Source organism: Aplidium turbinatum, chromosome 11 (genome assembly GCF_918807975.1).
Source record: "Aplidium turbinatum chromosome 11, kaAplTurb1.1, whole genome shotgun sequence".
Taxonomy (NCBI): Eukaryota; Metazoa; Chordata; class Ascidiacea; order Aplousobranchia; family Polyclinidae; genus Aplidium; species Aplidium turbinatum.
Window position 1 is genome coordinate 25,608,146 of NC_137482.1, and position 26,629 is coordinate 25,634,774.

Sequence of the window (26,629 nt, forward strand, 5' to 3'; positions counted from 1 at the left end):
TAATTACTTCCTTCTTCCAAAGCAGACAGCAGCATCCATTGTGAACAAAGATTTGCAAGCGATGGCTGTGACTTTTGGGGGCACGCGGACGGATTTCCTCTCGTCATTGCACTACAGCGTACTAAGAAAAAAAGTAGTCTCTTCCCAATCATTTGTGACACCAGAACGCCTACCACCTACTGAGTCATCGAAAAAAATTTCACTGTCTAAGGGTTTACTACTAAATAATGGTGTGGCTAGGACAGGAGAGTGATATGGAAACTTACGGGTGGGGTTGGAAACTGGAAGGCAGTCAGTTTGTGACATGAATGCATGCTGATCCAGATTCCCTCTTATAGATTATCCACTGCAACTGTACAACTGCCTGTAGCACTGCCAGGTATAGCTGTAGGCAGAATAATCTACCCTGTACCTCAGAAGGTGGACAGTGCAACTTGATGCCTGTGACAATACGTAGGCTACAATCAGTCATTACTGGATGAAGATAATGACCAGGACTTATTAAGTAACTGAATGTAAATAACTTAATAAGTGGTCTGCGATTCTTGTACTGCCAGTGTTTCAGTATTGTTTTTTTTTTCATATAAGCCTTTCCATTAAACTAATTAGTTAATTTCATTTTGAATTGTCTTATTGAATTCCATACCACCTTAAACCTAGGGATAGACGCCAGAATTAGAGCTCGAGCATGAATATTAAGTGAATTATTGTCATTATACTATTTTGGCGGCCATCTTGAAAATGACAACTTTCCGGTGCTCTGATTCTCCTTGATTTTTAATATATATTATTCTTAATGAAAAATACTAGAAAAAACATTTGGAAAACCTTCTGTAGGAAATTTTTGGGGTCTTTTCGCTGGATATCTGTATTTTCAGCAGTGTACAGTAAAAATTTAAAGTTAATGTAAGTTTTCCTGTAAGTTAATGAACATGGAACTGTTGATCGACCATACATGGGATGGGGACTGCATCCCTCACACTCCGGTGAAGATGGGACTATCTGATAATAAGAATGGAATTAGTATTTTGATATCTTCTCCTTACTTTGGTGATCCCTCCCCAGACCAACCATCTGGGCAGTCAACTTGGCTTCTTTGGGACTATGAAGGTAAGTGCTTTTGGTGCAATAGCTCCTAGTTTTTCTACTAATTAAAGGGGTCTGCTACTATTGGGAGAATCCGATTCAGAGAAATTCCTATTTGGAGACAGCCTTTTTCTGAGAATTGCAAAATCACAACGCATATGTATATATGTATGTATATAACAAAACAATGAAAACTATTAATACTACAAAAAGTGCTCAATGCCAAGCAAAAAGGCAAAGCAGAGCGAATTAAATCAAATGTAGTTATTACTATCTGAAGCCTTTACAAATTGTTTCACCTAACGGATCATCAGAAGGTCTTATTCAAATAGATTCTATTTGAATAAGACCTTCTGATGATCCGTTAGGTGAAACAATTTGTAAAGGCTTCAGATAGTAATAACTACATTTGATTTATGTATGTATATATGTATATTGAAAGCTTACAATAGAGAAATAAATGAAATGAATAATCACCTAATAGTAATTTAAAAGTTAGTTTTAACAATCTTGCAATCGAAACGTCGGAATAAAAGCAGATTGTCACTGTATACATCTTGTGATAGTTTAGCTTAATTTGCACCAGTAGAACATCTCCTATCATTTAATTTAATGCCTGGTGAACAGCCTCATTCAATTTTCAGAATCTTGCTTTCTGTTGCTTAAGATTAAGGTGTTTTTATAGCCTACCTGATAATAGCATACGATGCGGTGATAACTAGCCATAGTCCACCACAAAAGTTGAAAAAATATAGAGATGCTGACGACCGCATCGAGAAACTTGTCATTTGCTTCGATGGGCATAGTAATGTTCCACCTCAGTCCATGTGGGACTTCCCATGTGGTATCAGCCATACTTTCCAAATGGACGTTGGACGCATTGTTATTTTTTGTTTGTTTTGTCATTTCACATCGATTGAATCATCTCCGGCGTTTTTTTATTGTATTGACTTGTTAAACTAGGGATTGGAATTTTCTAATAGTTGAAGATTCGAGCACGTCACCTTTAATATATTCTAAGTTTGCATACAGACAGGATATACAGCATACATACGCAGGATACATGTCAATTTTATGTGAGCAAACATTTTAATTTAATAGTTCAAAAATAAATTTAATTCATTTTTTATTTTTCACTAAATTTCAATTCAATTTATTTTTATTTGTCGCAATGAAAACGAAACAATATTGTAGAATAAAATACAAAATCCTCTAAATAAACAGAAGGCGTCGTTGGATTTTCAAAAAGTCTCCTAAAAGGGCTTTTTCTGAAAAAAGCTGTCTTCGAATCGGATTCTCCGAAACGGGCCATTTTTAATTAAAGTATTGAGTGTAACTGATGCGTTGTTGTTCGTTGCAGTGGTGGAAATATTTTTCCTCAACTCATCAACTGGTGAATACTTAGAACTGGAGTTTGGCCCGTGAGTTCAGTTTTGTTCAAAATTCCTTATCGCTGGTATTTCCAACCCCTGGGGAAAAGAGTCGATCCCAGTAGTCCCCAACATTTTCATGCATTCCTTCCTATGCTTACGCTGGAGCTTTTCATTCCTCTCTTACTGCATTAAGATAAAATTATATTTCTAGAATAGGATTATTTTTCTCTCACCAAATTAATGTGAGACCTGAACTAAACTGTCAGTGAAAAAGTGAACAATTAAGTTGACGATTTAGCCCCATAACTGCAAATAGAGTGCATTTGTGCCAGGGCAGTGCAGTCGGGTGAAAAATCTCCGACTCGTTGGTTTTTATTTGACCTACTCTGGACCGGAATGGCCCGTTTCGGCGAGTCCGATTTGACTAGTCCGATTCGGCGAGTTCCCTATTCGGCGAGAGCCTTTTTCGGTGAGTGCGCTATTCAGCGAGTTTTTGAAATTTTTAAAAGGAAATTATCGGGTACGTAGCCTAATTACAATTGCCGTATTTACATCGTTTTAACGTCGCTAAACGTTGAAATCGTGCAGAAAGGAATAAAAATAAAATGTTTGAACTATTAAATTAAAATTCGTCATGTCAGTTTAGTTATTTTTATTTTTGACCATCATATCAAAAACAATACACGTCAACATAGCAAAGGTAGAAGCGACAAAACGCGAACGTTAAAACGTGCTTGAATTTGTCATGTCAGTTCAGTTGTTTTTATTTCTGATCATGATATCAAAAACAATTCACGTCAACATAGCAAAGGTGTAGAAAAAGGTAGAAGCGACAAAACGCGAACGTTAAAACGTGCTTGTGACCGAAGTAAGTTATTGAGTTGAAAGAAATTTGGCAAGGTTGCATCACCTTCAGAAAAATTTAAGATATGAAGGAAAAATAAAACAAAGAAAATGTTAGAAAAAAAATAATGTTTATGTCTATAAGATAGTACTTTTGAATAGTTAAAATCATAGGCGCCTAACTATTTTTTTGGCCGTGGGGGCGAAAGCGTGTTTCATCAGCAGCAACGTAAATTCAGCGAAATGTCACGCAGATGGATGACGTAATTATGCCGTCACACTAGGATTGCTTTTATTGCCACACTCGGAGTTATCGCTACGTTCGACCTGCCGTTAATTATTATAAACAAAGCTCGACCAAAACACATGCTATGCGTCTGCGTTGGCTAGCGGTTGATGGACTGCGACTCTTTAAGCTAAGCACAACATAAAGTTTAGCAACGAACTAGATTTATTAGCATGAAACAAGAGACGAAAAGGTTTACTAAAAGGTATACTGTAAATGGAATGAAAATACTAACTTGATCATATGCTTGAAAATATACCTGTTGAAAGCAAAATCATTCATGTTTACATCAATTCAACAGCACGTCACCTTTAATAAATTTAAAAGTTGCTGACATCCGTAAACAGCCCTTGAAAAATAGTTACAGAGAGACGTTTGATTAAGTTTTCGACTTGACATTGCTCCCTTTTCACTACAATATCGCAACTTATGGCTGACCAGCTTTCAAGTTCCAATTCGCTGTAATACGCCCGTTTTCGTGTTGCAGATGAAACAAAAGATGCGCATATTCCCCGCCTTTGATCGGGTTTCCATGGCAACGGACGTGTGTGCGCCATGCAGTTTGCGCGAGTCCGTTGTTGTGTTGATTATGCCGCTTGTGCGACTGTGGGCAGGGCGGTTTGTACCAGCCCTTGTTACGTTGGTTAGTGGTAACCTCGGGCCGAGACTTCAAGTTCATTTTCACAGCAACCGATTCACTGCGGCGACAATTCTCTACAGAGGTTTCGACTTTCGAAAGCGACAGCGAGGCTGTTTGCAAGCGCATTAAGTTAAACGCACGCTGCGTCAACGTAGCAAATTATGTTGTTTTTGGGTGCATTCAACATCTGATGACATTGAATCGACGCAAAATGGTAGATCTTTGCTATGTCACAGGCAGCAAAATCAGTCATTTTTACATTGATTCAACGTCTGCAGACGTTAAATCAACGTAAAAATGACAGATTTTTTTGTCTTGGGTGGGATTGTAGCATCGCTACTCGTTCTAGTGATTATTTACTGCGAAGCTGTTGCGGTTTGCATTTAAAAACGTTTTCCTGCTGCTAGGGGTGTTCAATTTCGATTTTCGATTCGATTTCGATTATGGTGATATTCGAAATCGTTTTTTGTATCGGACATATTCGAAATTATAGCCACCTTTTCGGCTGAACGCGGTTGAAAGTAACGCGAGTGGCGCGAAATCTGTCTTGTCGCATTTTGCAAGCGAAAAAAGACTTCGACGCATGCGCATCGTCGATCACGTGACTATCACACGCTCTCGCGGGTCCAACGGCCAGTCCGTCCTGCACCAGGGATGCCAGGTTGGCATTTTTAATGCCAAATTTCACAAATTTCTCTCAAGAATGAAGATAGCTAGGTTGTGCAATAGCAGAAAGTGTAGGCTGAGCTTTGTCGCAGTTTTATCCATTTTTACCGAATCCATAGGCGCCTAAGCCGTGGGAGCAGGGCCGTAGCCAGACCGCAGAGCAAGGGGTAGCCATACCGCAGAGCAAGGGGGGGGCAACTTTTTTAGGGGGGCCGAAAAAATTTATATGGGCAAAATCATTATTATTGTAGCTGTTGCTAGAGAATGTTGAGATTTTGCCAAGGAGGGACGAAATTTTTTGCAGAGGGGCGAGGTCCCCTCTGGCTACTGTGAAGGGGCAACTTTTTATGCTGTATTGATACATAAAACAATAGCTGAACTAGCGATCGGCAGCAGGAAAACACTTTTTGAATGCAAACCGCAACAGCTTCGCGAGAAATAATCACTAGAACGAGTTGCAAATTGCGATGCTAGAATCCAACACCAGACAACAAAATCTGTCATTTTTACATTGATATAATGTCTGGCTTGTCTGCAGACGTTGAATCAATGTAATAATGACTGATTTTGCTGCCTGAGACGTAGCAAAATTCTACCATTTTGTGTCGGTTCAATGTAATCAGATGTTGAATGCACCCAAAAACAACACAATTTGTTACATAGACGGAGCGTGCGTTTAGCTTTATACTCAACGTCTCAATGCAAACATACTCAACGTCGCTTTAGAGTCGAAACCTCTGCACTCTGCAGTGAAATGTCGCGGCAGTGAATCGCTTGAAGGCAGTGAAAATGAACTAGAAGTGTTTGGGATCCCAACGACCTCGGCTCCAGCAGAGCGATCGTTTTCAAAAGCTGGCCTGACCGTCACGAAGCTGAGATCCCGACTGACGGGTGACCATGTCGTTCAGCTTGTGTTCATAAACACCAACGTGGGCCTGGAGCTGTAGACGTTATTTTGTGTTATTTTTTTCGCAAATTTTCATGGCTTTTGTTCGCGTTTTCTAGTGAATTTTTCATGTCGTTTCTTTGAATAAAATCACATTTTGCAGTTTGGTGAATATTTGTGATATTCGAAATCGAAATTCGGAAATCGAAAATAAATTGAATTTCGATTTTCGAATATTCAAATAATCGAAATTGAACACCCCTACCTGCTGCCGATCGCTAGTTCATCTATTGTTTTATGTATCAATGCCGCATAAAAAGTTGCTCCCACACGGAAATATGCGTGGGGGCCTGGTCCCCACGGCTTAGGCGCCTATGGTTAAAAGGATTAGTTTGGATCATGTGTGACCTACACTCCTACAGCTTAGATTGAAAGGAAATTATTGGGTAGGCTACCGTAGCCTAGTTATCCCGACCAGCAAAAATTTGTTCCAAGAACCCAGTTAGCCTAACAGTTCATTTTTACATTGTAGTAACAGAATGAAAAGGCTAGCCAAGTGTGTTGTGTAGCCTATCGTTTTAACGTCGCTGAACGTTGAAATCGTGTAGAAAAGGGTGCTTTTGCTGACTAGGATACGTTGAAACTGAGAAACATTCACAGAAGCCCTACGATACGTTGCATTTTTAAGATAATGTATTCAGACGTTGAATCAATGTACAAATGAAATGTTATGCTAAATGGGTTCTTGGAACAAAGCGTAGGGCTTCTGTGAATGTTTCTCAGTTTCAAAGTATCCTAGTCAGCAAAAGCTCCCTTTTCTACACGATTTCAACGTTTAGCGATGTTAACACGATAGGCCACACATTTGTTTAGCCTTTTCATTCTGTTTTCAACTCAATAACTTACTTCGGTCACAAGCACGTTTCAACGTTCGCGTTTTGTCGCTTCTACCTTTTTCTACACCTTTGCTATGTTGACGTGTATTGTTTTTGATATCATGATCAGAAATAAAAACAACTGAACTGACATGACGAATTCAAGCACGTTTAAACGTTCGCGTTTTGTCGCTTCTACCTTTGCTATGTTGACGTGTATTGTTTTTCATATGATGGTCAGAAATAAAAACAACTGAACTGACATGAAGAATTTTAATTTAATAGTTCAAACATTTCCTTTTTATTCCTTTCTGCACGATTTCAACGTTTAGCGACGTTGAAACGATGTAAAAACGGCAATTATAATTAGGCTACGTACCCGATAATTTCCTTTTAAAAATTTCAAAAACTCGCCGAATAGGGCACTCGCCGAAAAGGGAACTCGCCGAATCGGACTAGTCGAATCGGACTCGCCGAATAGTAGCAGACCCACTCTGGACACACTAAAATTCCCCTGACTTCACGACTGACACCAAACACTGACACCAAAATAGGTTGGTATATAGCTATTCATGAGCATGTTGCTAGGCAAGTAGGCATAGCATTGCGATCTATACTACTTCCCAACGTGGCAACAGCCAAATAATGTGGGGGCCTATTAAGTTTTGGCAACTAACGGGTATTATGCGTAAAAAAGGTGTCTTTGCATGAATTATTAGTAACAAACAAATATTATACTTCTGGATTAGAAAACGATTTTTTATCATACTGAGCGTTTTGAAAGTTGGGTCATTCTTATTTTCGTGTACCTTGATTCTGTTGATATCTTGATTCTCACGGTAACATGTAGCTATTGTCCTGCTTTCTTGCAACTTATTTAATAATATTACATCTTAATTACGTTTTGGCACTGTATTTACATTATATAATATTGTTGTAACACTTATCTCAGTTGGTAAATTAAATTTTCGAATAGGCCCCCACATTATTTGGCCGTTGCCACGTTGGTAAGGCCAGTAGTATAGATCGCCATGAGGCATAGGCATCGATTACACTGGGGAAAAATTTGAGACAGAGGAAAGTGGGATATGGCTGGCCTCTTGTTTTTTTTTTGGAACAATACATATATAAAAAAAAGCACCAACATCTTTTTTAAATACCAAAAAGTCGTCTTTGCCGAATGTCTTGTAACAAACGTGGTGAGGCGGATTATGCTTTGGCAATTGTATCTGTTCTGTTTAACGCTTGTCTGGAATGTCTGTTACGACTTTTGCCAATGCGTAGTCTAACAGTCTAGTGCAGGATACAACCAAAAAAAATTAGTTGAAATACTTGCAACCAGGGTTGGCCAAGGAAGTTTCCCCCACTTTACTTTTACCTGGGTAAAACCCTGGGGGAAACTGGGAAAAACTTGAGTTGTTAAAATTTGCAAATGTGCATGAAATAATGATTACTCCTCATAGTTAATGTTTAATTGTTTATTACCATCATATTTTGAATGAACCTATAAGATTTCCTGTGCTCATCCTACAAAAAAAGAAAAATACTGTGATTTACTAATATCTAATAATAGATATTAGTAATGAGGAAAAAGAGGTATACCGGAGGTATTAGTGAGAGCTGTGATGTCTATGTATGAGGATGCAAGAACAAAATTGAGAGTTGGATCAAATTATTCGAACGAGTTTTCTGTGAAGGTTGGTGTACACCAGGGATCAGTTTTGTCACCTCTGATATTTGCTATTGTGGTTGACGTTGTAACTGAAGGAGTGAGGGAGGGCTTATTGAGTGAAATTTTGTATGCAGACGACCTGGTCTTGACAAGTAATAGTATGGAGGGAATGGAGAGAAAGTTTGAGAAATGGAAAGAAGCATTTGAAACCAAGGGTATGAAGGTGAATCTTGAAAAAACAAAAGTGATGGTGAGTGGAGCAGAAGGAACAGTTGTTGAGAGCAAAGTAGATCCCTGTGGAATATGTGGCAAGAGAGTGATGAGAAATTTAATGCAATGCAAGGAATGTGGAAAGTGGGTACATGCAAGATGTGCTAATGTCAAGAGAGCCGCAACAAGATTGGCGAAGTGTTTTGTTTGTGGGAAATGCAGTAAAGGAAGGATTGAAGTGGAAGGCCATGATGATGAGTTCTGCCATGGCATCGAAACAGTGACAGACTTCTGTTATCTGGGTGATCGGATAAATGGAAGTGGTGGATGTGAAGCAGCGGTGACAGCAAGGGCAAGATTGGGCTGGGCAAAGTTCAGGGAATGTGGGGAAATGTTGCATGGCAGAAAATTTTCACTAAGGATGAAAGGAAAAGTATATCGGAGCTGTGTGCGGCCTGCAGTGCTATATGGTAGCGAGACATGGGTATTGAGAGAGAGTGAACTGGCAATCCTGAGCGGAAAGGTCAATGGTGAGAGCAATGTGCGGGGTGAAAACGAGAAGGGAAAAAAGGACTGAAGAATTGTTGGATATGCTAGAGATGAGAGAGACCATAGACCAACTGGCAAGGGCAAATGGAGTAAGATGGTATGGACATGTGATAAGGAGGGAGGAAGGAAGTTTTCTTAGAAAGGCACTAGATCTAAAGGTGGATGGGAAGAGGAAACGCGGTCGTCCAAGAAGAACGTGGAAACAACAAGTGAAGGATGAGTTTAAAAAAGTCGGACTGAAGGAGGAAGATGCAAGGGACAGGGTGAAATGGAGAAAAGGGATTAAGACAATTGCTGCGCGGAAACAATCGGCCACCCCCACTACCCACTAGTGGGGAACAAACCGACGATGGATTATGATGATGATGAGATAGGCCCAATCATTAGTTTACATAGATGAACATACCGGTATGTTATCAAGTCAGATGCTCCCCTGTGCCTAACATGCAGTCAGCGAACAAAATTGTAAACATTGAACAACAAAAGCCAAAGAAAGAAAATATTACGAGCCGGTATAATCTCAGTCATTGATAACATGTCAACAGTCTTCATTATCCACATTGAACAGCTCTTCATCTGGGGTTTCAGATTCTTTCCATCCAAAGTGTCTATCAATAAACATGCACTAATTTGGCAACCCTCTCATTGCCCAGTTTATTTCTTTGCTTTGAGTGGATTAAAGCCATGCTACTGAACAAGCGTTCTATTCCAGCACTGGATGGTGGGCATGATGATTATTGCCATCATCAATAAACAAAACTTCTTTACTGGCTCATTGTTTGCAACTTTTCTTATGTATTGCCAATATTTAAGTGGTGACAATTTTTTCATTGATTGATTTCATTTCAAGTTGCGTGCAGTTTCTTGCTCATCTGCAGACAAAGTCATATATTTTTGAAACTGATCAACATTCTCTCCTTCATTTTTCTTCTCGCTTTTCTCCTTCCATGAGAGTAGCACACTAGACATCGTTTTTGAGGCTTTTTTTTTTCTGTGGGAGGAAGCGTTTTAGAAAGTGCTTACCATTGAGGGACTCGGACTGGGAAGGCTATGTGGACGACCTCTACTGCTTTCCGGCAAAGTGCTGGAAGATATCAGTTGGTTTGCAAGCTGCAATTTAAACTGAAGCAATTTGTCACAACAGCACAACACTGACTGGCGTGGTCTTTGGGCTGGAGGTAGACCATCTGAATTCAATAAGAAATTACAATTGGTAGTTTGGTACTGCCAGCAGACAGTGAGTCAGTAGTCAGTACACATTGAGAAAGTGTAGCAATTTTCTTGCCCAAACATTGTATGAAACTTAGCACATGAAAGAATAAGTGATTGTAAGAATTTATTTTTCCGGATGAAATTTATGAGCTCAATGTTTAGAACGCAACAAAGGAATTCTAGGTTGAATTTGAAAAAGAATTACAAGAACATTACTAGATTTTTTCTTTGTTAAAATGTAACATTATAGGTTATGCGTCAATTCAAAGCGGTCAATTCAAAGCGATCAATTCAAAGCCGATAATTTATTTATGATAAAGACAATAACCCTAACCTTAACCCAGGGACCTCTGAAGAACAGAGATTTTTTTCTTCAGAGATCCCTGCCTTAAAATTTCGTCGTTGAATCATCGGCTTTGAATTGTCTGCTTTGACTTGTCGGGATACCAACATTATAATATATGTCATGTTGTAAACTGTAATTTTGAGGTGACTAAGTAGTCAGTACGTCAAAAGCAGTTAAGTTGGAATTTCATTTCTGTTAACAATTTCCAGTTATGCAGTAACAGATTAGGGCTCCTTTTTTTTTTATACTGATAACATGTCTGATTGTCTGTTCAACTACTAAACAGTGAATCGCAATGGAAACATGGATGTCAATTTTTTACTGAAGTAAGGTAACTTTAGGGGGGCATCATTTAGTTTGACTATAATTGCATGACATTCTTTAAACGCCTCGGAAGATACATAGCAAAACCCGCACATGCTTATGTAGGACGTAATTAGACACAAACATAGTGTAGCAAAAGCAGGTTAGAGAAAAAAAACGGGGAAAAAGTGCGGGTGTTTTTGTGTTTTTTAAAAACTATTTGAAAAGATTAGTTTCACGCTTGTTTCTCTTCAAAATGAATTTAGAAGTTGGAGCAGGAGCCGGAGTCAAAAAAAATGATTTCGTTCACCTCTGCTAGGCATGTGGTAAATTTAAAAGTTAATGAAGAAAGGTTATTAATCAGATGATTATTGATTAATTTGATCATGTTTGAACAAGATGTTATGTTTGAGCCTTGGTAGAGAGCTTGACTTGTTATACTAGATATATATAACACTCAGTAACATTAACGGATTTAACATTTTTTATTTCACACACAAAAAAACTGCTAAATCCAACGTTTTCGACACCACATGGTGTCCTCATTAGGAATAATTATAGGCTACATCTAAGAGAAATAAATAAATGAATTTGAAAATTTTACATTAAAGCTGTAAAAGCGACACCTCTCAACAGCATCATCAACAACAATAGCCCACTGACACACGAATTCATTGCACAACACAAAACACTACATAATAGTTTTATTGCAGCCTGATACTATTATTGCGCACAGATGTCCAATTCTGCAGTAAAATGTTTTATGGTGTGCAATACGCCTAAGCAAACATCACGCGTTTTTCCCAAGACAAAGGGGTCCGGAAAAACTCTTCGTACCCCTAGTGAAAATTTCTCTCGGAGGCACTGTTGGCTTGTACCAGATACATATAACACTCAGTAGCGTTAACGGATTTAACATTAAACACACAAAAAAAAACATGAAAAAACTACTAAATCCAACGTTTTCGATACCACACTGTGTCCTCTTCAGAAATAATTATAAGCTACATCTAAGAGAAATAAAAAAAATGAATTTAAAAATTTTACATTAAAGATGTACAATAAGCGACACCTCTCAACAGCACCATCAACAACTGACACACGAATTCAATGTAGGATACACAAATTGGCAAGGGACAGATCACATGATATGCACAACGCAAAATAATAGTTTTATTGCAGCCTGATACTATTATTGCGCACAGATGTCCAATTCTGCAGTAAAATGTTGTGTGGTGTGCAATAGGCTACGCCTAAGCAAACATCACACTTTTTGCCCAAGACAAAGGGGGCCCGGAATGACTCTTCGTACCCCTAGTGAAAATTCTCTCAGAGGCCCTGGTGCCATTAGATGTGTGCCAGGGAAGACACGATTTTGGACACAGTCGCATGTATCATCACCTCTTCGTCACAGGCACGGTGTCTTGTCGCGAGTTGGTTCGCCATTTCGTTCAGCTATTGTCTCTTATTTAGGCACGGACATTACCTGGGTATTCTCTTCAAGAAGCGTCGGGAGTTTTGGAAAAAGCACCTCAAGATGAATTATACCTCCACAGTAGAAGGAGAGAGGTGGACTGGTAATGTTGTCGTACCCTGGGACTACCTCCCAGAGGGTACAAACAAGTATAATGCATACGCCATACATGGGACTGACAAGGACAGGGTCTATGAAGCTTTATTTCCTGTTCCTAAAAATTCATTCACCCAACCTGATTAGTAAGTAGTCATGTAGCCTAATATTACAACAATGTTCATGCATTAAGTTACTTAATTGTCAGGTTTGCCATTTACCTGTTTGCTCCACAGCCATGTTCTTTCCTATAGTGTACGCTCTGAAAAGGTCCGCTGGATAGCCTAGCGGTTGAACGTAAGACTTTGAAAAAAGGACCAAGATACGATTGTTGTACTCTCGAGGTGTGCGCCAGTAACGCACAGTATACCAGAGTTGGCATTATAAGGCAGACTAGTGGGTAAGAAATGTCAGTCAATTTCGTTTTTTGTTTGCATTTCAAAGTGAAATATGAAGGCTGGAGAGCTTCCTAAAGTGCGTGGCTCAAACACACACCCGAAAGTTGAACCATTGTCCGATTTTCCTGTTATTATTTGAAACTTCTTTTTGCACAAAATGATATTTACCTATATTTATGTTGTTGAGTTAGTAAATTTCCAATTGATTAATAAAAATTTACCCTCAAAAGGAAAAAAAACCAAAAAGCCATTCGATGTTAACAATTTTGTGTTATGGGGAATGGTCCAACTTTCTCCTACCTCTGACCCCATTTGATACGTCGGTAACTGGTCGTTTATTGACATACTGCCTTTCCTTAGTCACAGGTTGGAGTACTTCGAAGATATTCCCATGAATGACTTGTTCCCGCACGGAAAATGGACTAAAGACTTTGGCTCCATATGGAAAGAAAGTTGTTGAAGCATCTCCAGTTGATTATGTTTCTGTAATTCATCTGCAACTTTTCTCGTGCTTTCATATTTCATCATATAATAGCGTGCAATATATTTTTTACGTCAGAGGCAGGGCTTTGGAGCCGGAGCCGTGCATTTTCAACGGAGCTGGAGCCGGAGCTCTTCGTGAACTTCAAGTGGAGTAGGAGCTGGAGCCAGTTGTTTGAAGAATTGCTCCTGCTCTTATGTATTTCATAAGATGCTCCTACTATTGACTGAATTCACATAATTTAACAGCAATTCTTCACAAAATTAAGAAATTATTTGCGTAATTAGACGTCGAATTAACGAATATATTTTGAAACGCAGTTCCGCATGACATTTTAATCAAAGTACTTTAAATTTCATAAAGTTGTGCCATTTTTTAGCAACAGTTGACTGCAGGCAATTTTAAGCTTCAGAAATTAAATTGATATGTCGTCATTATTTTAAAGGCATACTAAATGAAATTTTCAAACGGGAATTAAGCATTAAAACGCGTAAACTGAACATTCAAGAACACATTTAAAAAAAAATTACCGAAAAAATTTGTTTTCTATGGCGCTGGCAAGGCCCATAGTCCAATGTTTCATTTATTTTCTTCTTTTTTTTTTCAATATGACCAAAAAGTGCAAACACTGCTCGAGAATACGTCACAAAAGACAACAATAACAAAAGCCACGTCACCACATCTGATGTTTTAACATCAGATGTGAGGTTTTGAGCAAACTGTTTGATGTTGAAATCTGATGTTTTGATGTACATACATACATAGCCTATAGTTAAATCGCCGGCAGTAGGCTAACAACTGTTGCGTGATCAGCTGATTGCTCGTCTTTTGTGACGTTGACTGTACAGTCGCACGCTTCGCTGCTCAGGCCCATTCTGGTTTTGAAAGCTCTGACAAAAGTGCGCGCGGAATGCTGATCAGACCGCAATTGGGCAAAATTTTATTAAAAATCGTTTTATGGTAGCAAGTTAAACACAAAGAACGTGGAAAATCGCCAAGTCAGGTTTTTCCTTTAGTATCCCTTTAATGAAAGCATTTTTCGGAGCCGGAGTGGTATCAATAAGGTCAGGAGCTGGAGCTAATTTATGATAAAAGAGAGCTCCGGAGCTGAAGCAACTTAACATTTATGCCTGCTCCAAAGCCCCCTGGTCAGAGGTGTCCAAAATTTTCCCCAGGCGGGCCAAATTGGGTAATGCGGAAGTGCCGCGGACCTACCGTTTCCGACAATCTTGTGCGTAAAGAAAGATATACATTTAGCAATACTGTACTATTCAATGTCATCTTCATACAACAAAGCAATATGCAGGTTTAAGTATTTCATTGTGTACATATCACAGGATATCATTATTAGTTGGACTGTATAGGTTACCTGCTTTTCAATCAGAAATTAACACATCCAGAAACTTTGTAAAACATAACTGTGTTGATGTCATAGCCGTACGAGCCAGGGGGGCAGCCCCCTCCCCTGTTGTTTCAAAACATCGCGAATTCTGGCAAAATCTTGCAATTATTAGGGCAAAAATTGCTATATGAAAAGCTGCAAAATTGCATGAATTAAGAAAAACTACAAATTAATATCTTTTGCCTATCAAACTAAGTAGGGGAGACCGGGGCTAAAAGTAACAGGGGTAAGTTGTAACACTATCATTTTCTCCCCAACTAAACAGAAAAATGTATTTCTCTATTGCGCCCTCTATCAAGTGTATTGTAGCTAAGTTACAGAGAAACCCTCGTTTCAATATCTCTCCGTACAGTTGAGTTATAACGAAAAGCATTTTTTGCCTACTGAAAGTAAAATAAACTTGTACGTAGTTACTACGACAAGAAAAAGTAAGCTAGAGGGCTGGTCTTTTTTTGATATAACCTTTAAAAAATTAAAGGTGACCAAAAATATGTGGCATTTTATTGGTGAAATATCGAACAGTTTATGGCTTACTGCTATTGGGGCAAGATGTAACAAGAGCTGTGTTATGTTCTTTGGCAGTAAATGAGCTAGATTACTTGGTAACTGTTACAATTATGCGTAATTATAAAAGAAAAAGTGAACGTGGGAAGATTCCACCTGCATCACTAGAAATGAGTCTTATCGAAAAATTGCCAAAGATTAGGCCTACAACATATGCCATGTGACTTTGTACAGACTGGTTAAGAAAGTTAAAGGCAAGTTTAAAGGGATCAACAGTATCATAGCCGATGTGGCCTTTGATGAACTAGATGCTCAGTTCGTAAATTTTTCCAGTGTTCCCTTTGTCGCGCAGTGTCCCAAAGTGTTCTTGGTTGGCTGATTGATGTATTGGATATAGGCCTAAATGTTGTTCGTTGTCTGCCACGAGCACGTTTCCCGAGAAGGCGGCCGCTTAGACAGAGGGATAGGCTACTAAAGGGATACAGAGGGATACTAAAGGGATACAGAGGGATACTAAAGGAAAAACCTGACTTGGCGATTTTCCACGTTCTTTGTGTTTAACATGCTAGGCTACCATAAAACGATTTTCAATAAAATTTTGCCCCATTGCGGTCTGACCACCATTGCGCGCGTGATTTTGCCAGAGCTTTCAAAACGAGATTTGGCCTGAGCAGTGAAGCATGCGACCGTACAGTTACGTCACTAAAAACTATAGCAATCAGCTAATCGCGCAACAATTGTTACTGCGGGAGATTTGACTATAGGCTATGTATGTATGTAAGCAGTGTTGGGCGCGATAACTCATTTTTCAGTTAAGCGATAATTGATAAACAAAAAATGCCTAAAGCGATAACGATAAATCAAAAAAAAGTTAAGCGATAACGATAAATTATCGCCGATAATGTCCGATAACGATAAATTTTTTTCCTGATTAGCGCTGCCCCATCCCATGCAGCACGAACTGTTTTCATCAACATGACGAAAAATCGAACATAATGTACTGTAAAGGGACAAAACGTTTTGTAAGTTATGCATGAATAGAATCGCAACAGCGGCAGTAGGTATCGAATTTTCAACCTCTTGATCCAGAATCAAACCACTGAGGTAACCGCCGTGCTTATAATTATACCTTCAGATACCAGTTGGATGCTTTTATCAATTGAGTTGCACTGCCGCTTACGTGCAGTAGGAAAAATAATTAAATCAAATGAAAATACCATAAAAAATTCCAAACTTTGTATTTTGCTTTCTGCTTAAAGGGCTGTTTACAGCAAAGTCATCAATAATTGAAAAAATTCCAAAAAACGCAAAATGAAAATTTATCAGTAATCTTAAGCGTTATTGGTAGGCCTAGTAAAAATATGCATACTGTGAAATCCATCAAGCTTGTCAAATTAGTCGTGTTTGTTCAAGAACAATAACATAATTATCGTAATTTACTGATAATTTCAGATAAATTTTTCTGTTTTCTTTGTGAACACCATCATTAAAGCAATGGCAGAACGCTGAGTTGTTGAGATAAGAATTACAATATAGGCACTGTATTATTAGTGGGAATAAAAATATTTGATTGAGCGTTGGCTATGTCGCATAGGTAAATCGTCGTCGTATCCAGGCTTACGCCCGGTGGTTGAAGATTTAGATTAAGTGGGCGGGAAAACAAGGAAGCCAATCTTCATGTCCACCTTCAGGCATGCCTTTAAGTGTCCTGCCCTTTTGATTACCGTTCCAGCGCTCTCACCACTCGGTAATGCAGCATAGGTAAATGAGAAAGGTTATACTGTATTTAGCATAATTTTACCACCCACCTCGATACGCAACTGTATGCTCATGAGCGGTGTCGAACCGGCGCCCTTTCGAATGCCGTTCCAGCGCTCTCACCACTCGGCTATGCAGCATAGGTAAATGAAAAAGGTTATACTGTATTTAGCATAATTTTATCACGCAACTCGATGTGCCTATTGTCATGCAAAAAGTGTGATGTCGGTCTGCATGTCAAATGCTTCAAGCAATATCATATTCTGCAATGACTTGTTTCAGTGATGGTGGTGCGAAAGACCATGTTTCCGATGTAAAAGCGGCCTCGTATTGCGACACTTTCATAAACCACTTGCCAATTTCTGTCGCTTTGCTTCAAAGGAATCTGTACCGCCTGTGCGCTTACATTTTAATTGTAAAATTCACTCGCGATTGCTGATTGCAGCAAAACAACAAGAGACTTGTTGCATGCATTTCATTGCATTGCAATTTGCAACTCTAAAAATTATTGTATTGTCAGGGCCGTCGCTGCAGGGGGGGGGCGTGCCCCTCCCATGACAACGACCTGTGCACACACACTTCAGGCACTGAAGAACTGGTTTTAATTTTAGTTTCATGAACTAGGTGGCTAGTAAAAATATTACTTTTCATGGTCTTTTCACTTATGTGCTGATCAGAAATAAAATTTATCGGCGATAATCAAATATTGTCTTTGGCGATAACGATAAACGATAACTGAAAAAATAATTAAGCGATAACGATAAGCCATAAAAATTTATCGCCGATAAATTATCACCGATAATGCCCATCACTGTATGTAGGTGTTACAGACGGTTGTTCGCCTGGTCAAACGTCATGTAGAAACCGTTCGGGTCTACTTAATATTACGTCATGGAAATTCCTAAAACATGAGCCAAAATTGCACCATCGTCCGTAAGACTCGTGTCAGACCGGTTTAAACCTGTTTCAGTTTGAGACCTGTTTGGACATGAAATATTGCGTCACGAACTGCTCTCGTGCCTTTGAGTTATCACAAATTTTTTTGATTCATTCTCGAAGTTGTTTGTTGGAAGTCGGTCGCACATTTTAACTGGTTTATTTGGTGCTTGCTAGCTGGACAAATTCTCCGTCTTTTATCCAAGTAATCTGTATCGTAGTGACAGTTTTAGAGGTGTACGGCGTTGCACCAGTCATTTCGATAGCCGCGGGCTAATTTTACTGGAATACACTTTGAATAGACGTTTCGAAGGTGTGTTTATTTTTCGGTCATTACGTACAGACAAACGGATCCGGGAACTTTATGTTACAATTTTCCCACGAAGAATTATGGTTTACCGCTGTGACCATAAAAAATAAAAGACGAGTTCTTGTCGGTTGGTAGGTCAAGAAGAAATTAAAACATAAAAAATAAAAGACGAGTTCTTGTCAGTTGGTAGGTCAAGAAGAAATTAAAGCAAGAAAAATAAAAAAACGATTTTGTTAGCTGGTAGGCCAAGAAGCACTTGAAGGCATAAAAATAAACGACGTGTTTGTTGTCAGCTAGTGCAGAAGAACTACTTAGAAGTACAAGAAATAATAAAAGAAGATTTGTTGGTTGGTAGTCTACACTCTTACAGAAGCAAAGAAAAGTAAAGACAATTCTTCTCAGTTTGGTACAGAAGAAAAATAACTTTGACATTCATTGGCAAGAAAGAAGATTAAAAGACAATCCATCTGTGCTTGTAGATTCAAGTGGAAGAATCCAAGCAAGTTTTGTGGACTTTAGGACTTCATACCCGTACAGCTACGGTATCGTGCATTTAAATTCTTTTTTGTATTTTTACGGTCTTGGCAGTTAAGTTTTTTATAACTACTTTAGCCTAATAAATTTGTGTGTTTGTGTAACTTAATTTTTTTTAATTGTTAAATTTAGCCTCAACATTTAATATGTCTACACTCGGTGGCGACAAGGACTCGACCGCCGTAGACTCGACTGAGTTTAAGCCTGATGATGTTCTTTGCGGTCGGGCAGGCCATTCTGGGGAGGGACCCAATAACGATGAGGCTAAGTCAGTTCGAGAGGCCCGGCATCTTAGACGGGATATTTTGACTCAAATTGGGGAACTTTCTGTAGCCCTAGGTTCTTTGAGTGATAAGCAGGAACTGTTAATTTTTCGATCTAAGTTATCTAATTTAGAAGAGGAATTGCTGCATTTCCATGCTCTTTTGACTAAAATCTTTAACTCTGCAATCTTGGCAGAACTTCGTGATAGGGTAGATCCCGAATTTAACTCTTTAAAACATAACTTCGAACAAAAAGAAAGTGAGTTCTCAGATAGGTTGGATGCTGACATACATCCTGAGGATAGCGCCTCAAACGTAAGCACTAGGATGTCTGAGAGCTCGTCACGGATAGTTACACAAATTAACCTACAGTTAAAACGAGAGGAGCTCCAGATACAAGCTGAGGCCGAAGCGAGAGCTGAGGCCATACGAGCTGAGGCTGCCGCGAGAGCTGCAGAGGCCGCCGCGAAAGCCGAAGCGAGAGCTGCTGAGTTCGCACTCAAAGACGCTCAGTTGAGGGCTGAACAACGAAAAGAGGTAGTTTTAGCTGAATATCGATCAGAGGCGGGCTCCCGGCGTAGCTCTAAGAAGAGCTCTTCTAGGCATTCCAGAAATGAACATCAATCGCAGTTTAATTTACATAACCTTTTCCAAACGCCCGTTCAACCTGTGAGTGGACCAGGGCAATCCACACGTTTTCCAGCTGTTTCAGGAGGTCTTGGGGCCGCGGCTAAGGGTCTTCCGAATGCTGTAGAGCCAAGGTCTGTGAATTACAACCGAATTCCTCCCCCAGAGCGTACAGGTCACGGGGCCGCCATTAGCAGTAATGCTTTGCCCCCTTCACAGTTTTCTGCGCCGCTAGGTTTTGATCGCCCAGCTACACGTAATTTGGGTGGTTGTGAGAGGCGTATCGCGTCTCCTGATTTTAACGTGTGTGAGGATCGTGATCGGGCTGTGCATGTGACTGAGCCCACTCAGCCCCTTAAGGGATATAGCTTGTCTTCTCCCGCTAAATCGAGTTCTCAACAGCAGGATTGCTTTTTTGAATACCAAAATAGTAGGACGTTTTTCGATAAGGCGGCCTTGATTGGTTACGATGGTAATAATATGCCATTTATCTTCTTTAAAAATCGTGTTACGGCCTTAATGGCAGCTTCGCCCTTTAAGGGGACTCGTTTGACTTTGTTACAAGCAGCTTGTGTTAGGACAGCTGCGCAAACGATTGCTAATTTGGTTTCTGACACCCCTGGCTTGTCAGAAGAAGACAGGATAGAAATGTCGTTAGCTCGCTTGTCCCAGCGTTTTGGGGTTCGTGGAGGTCTTTTTGCAGAACCGGAAATTAGAAAGTATCGCTATGGTAGCAAATTGACTTCGATCTCTTCCAGTGATCTGAAAGAGTTTAAAGATGAATTGTCGCAGTGTTTGCTTTATGCGCAAGCTTATGGTCAGCGTGATAAATTAGAAGGACGTTTTGTTTTGGATTTGGCTAAGCGACTCCCGTTTGACGCTAAGCAGCGTTATCTTGACTTTTTAGGTGATCAGTATGGTGGCACTGATGAGCCTACCTTTCAGAGTTTGTTTGAATTTGTAGTACGGGAGGAAACGCGTAAGTCGACTGATTTTAGCATTATGCTAATGGGCGATTCTGGTGAGTCGCAGCAATTTAAAAAGTTTGGCAAAGGAAAATTGCCTTCATGTCCGGTTAGGCAGACGTCCGTAAAACCCCATGATGATGTGATGTCAGGGAGTTCGCAGTACTCGACTGTTGTTGGCGCACCGCGCGGTGGTGAAGCCAGACGTAAAAACCTACAGGCATGCATTTGTTGTTCGTCACGTGGTCAAGTTGAATATCATTTTTTGTCTAATTGTAAAGAATTTTTGCGCTTGACACCTAAAGATCGGAGAGATGTCATTGTGAAAGCTGGCAAATGCTTGAATTGTTTGCGCCAGCATATGGTTAGGGATTGCGTTCATGCAAATAACTGTCGTAAGTGTGGGCCTAACAACGATAGGAAACACTATTTTCTTCTGCATGATTTTTATGTGACGTCACGTGATTCTCTGGATTCGGTTGGGAAAGATGATGCTCGTGCCACAGTTCCTGTGCGTAATGTTAAGATTGGAAATGTTAAAGCAGCCTTTAACCGCGTTACTGCTGCTCGTGTTTTGAATCCAATGACTGGCAAATCGAAGTTGGTGTATTGTCAGCATGATCCTGGTTCGCAGTTGACGTTTGTTTCGAGTGATTTGGTGTGTGAACTTGATCTTAAACCGTACGATAAAGCGTCGTTTAAAATGGATACCCTGGCTGGTCAGAAAGCTACTTGTGCTGACCTTGTCAAACTCAACATCCAGTCGTTATAGAGACAGATGAACTGTTTTGTGATATAACTTCGGTGGTTAACCCAGCTTGGGCTGACGATTTTAAAACTTTACCGCATAAACAAGATTTAAATGGTTTCCGTCATTTTCATGACGTGAATATGTTTCATTTGAATGATTGTAGTACTGTAGATGTACTGATTGGCAACGACAACGCTTATTTGATGTGTGCAAAAAAAGAGCGTGTTGGTGAAAATCGTAGTGAACCACATGCTTTGCTCACTCCTCTCGGTTGGTTGGCTTGTGGTGGTAAGTCACCCTTAGATGAAAGCGTTGCAAATGTGTGCAGAGTGCAGACGTCTTCAGAGTCGGATGTCATCTCTGGCTTTCAGCGTAAAATTGAGTCTCGTGATATGGAAATAGCAGACCTGAATAAAGTCATTCAGGATTTGACGTTGCAAAATGAAACCTGTGAATTGTCTCGCAATGATAATTTGGCTAGAGAACTTGTCGAACCGAATATTGAGTTGAAAGATGGTCGATTTGAGATACCTGTTCCGTTGAAGGAAGATATTGATCTACCTAACAATTTTGTGTTGGCGTCAGATAGAGCTGCTGCTTTAAGAAAGAAAGCTTTAAAACAACCTGAACTTCGTGATTTCCTTACTGACACCATGAAAGATCTTAAATCAAATGGCTATATTGAGCGTACTGGTGAAGCAGGAAATGTCAAGGGATTTGAATGGTATTTACGGTAGCCACTTTAACAAGTCAAAATTCTGCCACTGAAATTGATTAGAATGAAACCGCCAACCAATCATAAGCTACGGTTTAAGTGACGTAAAAAATGGCGAAAAGAAGATGATAGAAAGCAAATTAAGTGATGGATTTTTTGTCAGCTGGTTGGCTTAAGGGTTAGGGTTAAGGCTAGAAAGTAGTCATTTCATTGACGCGGGTTCGATTCCCACTACTGCTATTGCTCTTTTTCTTCTTTAATTACCAAATAAAGTTCAAAACAAGCATTAACGCTTTGGATGAGTGCTAGAAGGTTCACAATTGGACGGCAGCCTCTTATAACATGTTCTGATTGGTTGGCGGTTGCATTCTAGTCAATTTCAGTGGCAGAATTTCGACTTGTTAAAGTGGCTACCGGTATTTACCATACTTTGTTACGTCACAATTAAAAAAGCGCATTGTTTACGATGGCAAGTCTGAATTTCGAGGAACTTGTGTTAATGATGTAATGTTTTCGGGTCCTGACTTGTTAAACCCTCTGGTAGATGTCTTGGCTAGATTTCGGCTTGGTAGATTTGGTCTCATGGCTGATGTGACTAAATGCTTCTTTCAAATAAAGTTACCTGAGTCGTAAAGGGATTTGTTTCGTATATTGTGGTTTGAAGATGATGACCTTGAAAATGGTAGGATGGTACCATTTCGTTTTTGTGTACACCCTTGGGGAATAAAGAGTAGCCCGTATATCGCTTGCTTGGCTATAAAGAAAATGATCGAGCAGAATCCCAGCAGTGCTGGTGAATTGACTCTCTGCAATATTGCACATAATATGTACATGGATGATTTTATATTTTCGGCTGATAGCTTAGAGGAAGCTCAGCAAATCACTCATGAATCAATTGCTTTGTTTGATAGCCGTGGGTTTAAACTTGATAAGTGGAGTGCTAACAAGGAGGCTATGATTGTCTTGTCAAATTTGGATAATGAGATGCTTTCACCTTTGATTCGTGACATTGACTTTCAGACTGAAAATATGACTTTGCCATCAGTGAAGACATTGGGTTGTGTGTGGAAAACCGAGTCTGACGAGATGCGTATCGCATGTTCCTTAAAGCCCTTAGCTAAACACACGCGCCGAAGTATGCTCAGTCAGCTTGGACAAAATTTTGATCCGCTAGGCTTTGGAGCGCCATTTTTTCTAAAAGCACGCCTTATACTTCAGCAATTAGCGATAGACAAGTTTGATTGGGACACCGAGGTCCCTGATAGCTTTGTTAAAGAATGGGAGTCGTGGCTTCGCTCTTTGGACCTGCTTAAGGATTTTTCGTTACCGAGATGGTATTTTGCAAACTCTGGTGTGTGCAGTCCGGATGATATTGTTTCATATCAATTGCATGGGTTTAGTGATGCTTCGAATCAAGCTTTCTCTTCTGTTGTTTACTTACGTAGACTGGTTAACGGAGTTCCGAGTGTGTCTTTCGTTCTGGGTAAATCTACCATTGTTGTAAAAAATCAGTTTTCTTGGCCGATAGCTAGGAAAGAGCTTGTTGCCGCTTTGAATACAGCAAGACTCGTGAAGCAGGCCTACGAGGCATTGAAGATGCCCGACTGCCTTAAGTATTTTTGGTGTGATTCTCGTACTGTGTTGCAGTGGGTTAAAAACCCTGATTTACGTTTGAATAAGTTTATTACGCGTCGAGTTGAGCATATTTTATTGTTGTCTGGAGCCCAGGATTGGCGTTTTTGCCCTACCGATATGAACCCAGCTGATGTTGGCACAAGGCCAAATCTTATTACAAAGAAAGAATTTCGAGAGTTGTGGTTAAATGGTTCTAGTCTTCTCTACCAGTGTGAGGAAATTCCATCTGTAGAAAATGCCACTCCAGTACCTGTCCATAGCCTATATCTTCGTGACGAAGAGGAGTCGCTTGACGTTGGACAGGGTGGTCTTCACAGATTGATCGAGGCCGCACCTTCTTTGTATGTTATGAAAAAGAGAATCGCTTATTTGGTTGCTTTTGTTGAATTTTTGTGCTGTAAAACGAGAAAGCGTAGCTTTGTGAAGCCAAAACTGGATGCATCTTATCTTAACAGTGCTTCAGAGTTGGCTGTGAAGTTTGTTCAGAAGAGCGTGTATGGCGATGTGGTACATTTAATGACCAAACGATCGCCGGATGCCCTTGAGGAAGTGATAAAGCGAGGTAGTGTTGGCGCTTCGCAACGTGAGAAGGAACGCTTCAAAGAATTACGTTCACTTAAAAAGTACAGACCTTGTGTAGATGACGCTGGTGTAATCCGCATTGAAGGGCGCTTAAGTAATTCTCCCGAGATCTCTCTTGAAGCAAAGCATCCGATTGTTTTGCCTTCGAAGCACCCCTTCACTAGGCTTGTTGTACTGTCGCATCATAATGGAAATGCGCACTGTGGAGTACAGCACACTTTGTTGTCTACGCGACAGAAGTTTTGGATCAGTTCAGTTCAGTTGTTTTTTTATTTCTGACCATCATATCAAAACAATACACATCAACATAGCAAAGGTCAAGAAAAAGGTAGAAGCGACAAAACGCGAACGTTAAAACGTGCTTGTGATCGAAGTAAGTTATTGAGTTGAAAAAAATTTGGCACGGTCGCAACACCTTCAGAAAAATTTATGATATAAAGGGAAAAAAAAAAAAAAAAATGTTACAAAACAAATAAACATATATAGGCTATAACTTTATTAGCCTACATAACTTTAGCTGATATATTGAAGATTTGTATGGACAGTTGCTATGAAGATCGGCCATGGTGCGTTATCAAGAGTGCTGATGGTCGTAAGGGGAACACGTCTTGATGCGTTTAGCTCATAGCAAAGAGGTATCTTAATGATTGTGGTGTATGTGCGATTGAGAAAGCTCGGCCTATAAGGCAGCTCATGTCTGATTTACCTTTGTCTCGCACAACTGCCCATAGGAAACCCTTTTTTGATTGCGGCTTAGACTATCTTGGACCTTTAACTTTTGTTGAAGGTAGAAGTCACAAAAAAGCTTGGGGACTCTTGTTCACATGTATGGCATCTCGCGCTATTCATATTGAGCTGGTTACGTCATTGTCGCTGAGTGATTTTTTACTTGCCTTTACAAGGTTTACAGATTTACGTGGGCAGGTTAATGCTATCTATTCCGACAATGGAAGTACCTTTCAGGCAGCATCTAAGAAGTTACCCGAGTTGATAGGATCAGCTGAATTTCACAACGCCCTGAGACAGAGAGAGATAAACTGGCAATTTATACCTCCGTATGCTCCGGCGCAAGGTGGCGCCTGGGAGGCAATGGTTAAACAATTTAAAATTGCATTTTTTCACATTTTGGACTCTTCAATTCGTAAGCCCAATTTTATTGAACTGCTTACGTACACAGGCAGTGCCGTTCGGATCGTGAACGAACGCCCTTTGGTACCTTTGAGTGACGACCCTAGGGATTTTACTGTCATCACCCCTGCCTCACTTTTGACCCCATACTTAGACCCATACTGTGCTGTTGGGCAACCACATGATCGTGACCAATTAAGAAGGGATTATCGGTTCAATTTGTCACTTTCTCAGCAGTTTTGGAGTAAATGGATCGATTTTTACTTGCCAGGTCTTCAGGGCCGGAAAAAATGGCTAAAAATGGCCGAGAATTTGGAGCCTGGTCAACTTGTAGTGGTAGGTTCTCTCCAGGACATTGGTAAACGTGGGAAGTATCAACTTGGGAGGGTGCATGAGGTAGTTCCACAAATTAGGAAAGGGAAGCCTGTGGTTCGTAGAGCTAAAGTTGCCGTCTGCAACTATGATGAGAGTACGGGGAAAGTGAAAGTAGACTGTGTGTTGAGGGATATTTCGTGCCTCGCCCCCGTAAAGAACACCTAAGTGTTAGGGTTTGAGCCTGGTTTTGTCTGCGGTGGCCGACACTTGTCTGAGCCCAGAACAGTCGGTTATTATCGCAACCATGGTATATAGCGTCATTTTTTGCGTGTACCTAATACCTATGGTACCAATTTCATGTATAGTCGTGTTTATTCTTATTGCTGTTCATTCTTTGCATGCCCTTTGTATTTGCGTATTAACTTAAACGTGAGTGATTCAAACAATTTGTGTATCATGTGTTTTTATTCATTGGCTCACAATTGTCGTCAATTCTTTTTTAGTTATGCCATGTCAGACTGTCATAACTAGGGGTCGCAATGTTACAGACGGTTGTTCGCCTGGTCAAACGTCATGTAGAAACCGTTCGGGTCTACTGAATATTACGTCATGGAAATTCCTAAAACATGAGCCAAAATTGCACCATCGTCCGTAAGACTCGTGTCAGACCGGTTTAAACCTGTTTCAGTTTGAGACCTGTTTGGACATGAAATATTGCGTCACGAACTGCTCTCGTGCCTTTGAGTTATCACAAATTTTTCTGATTCATTCTCGAAGTTGTTTGTTGGAAGTCGGTCGCACATTTTAA

At 40.0% G+C, this 26,629-nt stretch overlaps 1 protein-coding gene across 1 annotated transcript; it reads left to right on the forward strand.

The window, feature by feature from the left end:
- Window positions 1-865: 865 nt before the first annotated feature.
- LOC145779956 (UPF0462 protein C4orf33 homolog) lies at window positions 866-13,751 on the forward strand. The gene is made up of 4 exons (XM_082591650.1): window positions 866-1,110; window positions 2,447-2,507; window positions 12,421-12,663; window positions 13,276-13,751. The coding sequence occupies exons 1-4, from the start codon at window positions 927-929 to the stop codon at window positions 13,373-13,375; spliced, it is 588 nt and encodes a 195-aa protein (XP_082447776.1). The 5' UTR covers window positions 866-926; the 3' UTR covers window positions 13,376-13,751.
- Window positions 13,752-26,629: the final 12,878 nt, after the last annotated feature.

Bases quoted from the DNA above. Each gene is read 5' to 3' on its own strand.
- LOC145779956 (XM_082591650.1), top strand. From the start codon at position 927: ATGAACATGGAACTGTTGATCGACCATACATGGGATGGGGACTGCATC. The intron at 1,111-2,446 runs GTAAGTGCTTTT...TGTTCGTTGCAG, and splicing joins GCTTCTTTGGGACTATGAAG to TGGTGGAAATATTTTTCCTC. The intron at 12,664-13,275 runs GTAAGTAGTCAT...GCCTTTCCTTAG, and splicing joins TCATTCACCCAACCTGATTA to TCACAGGTTGGAGTACTTCG.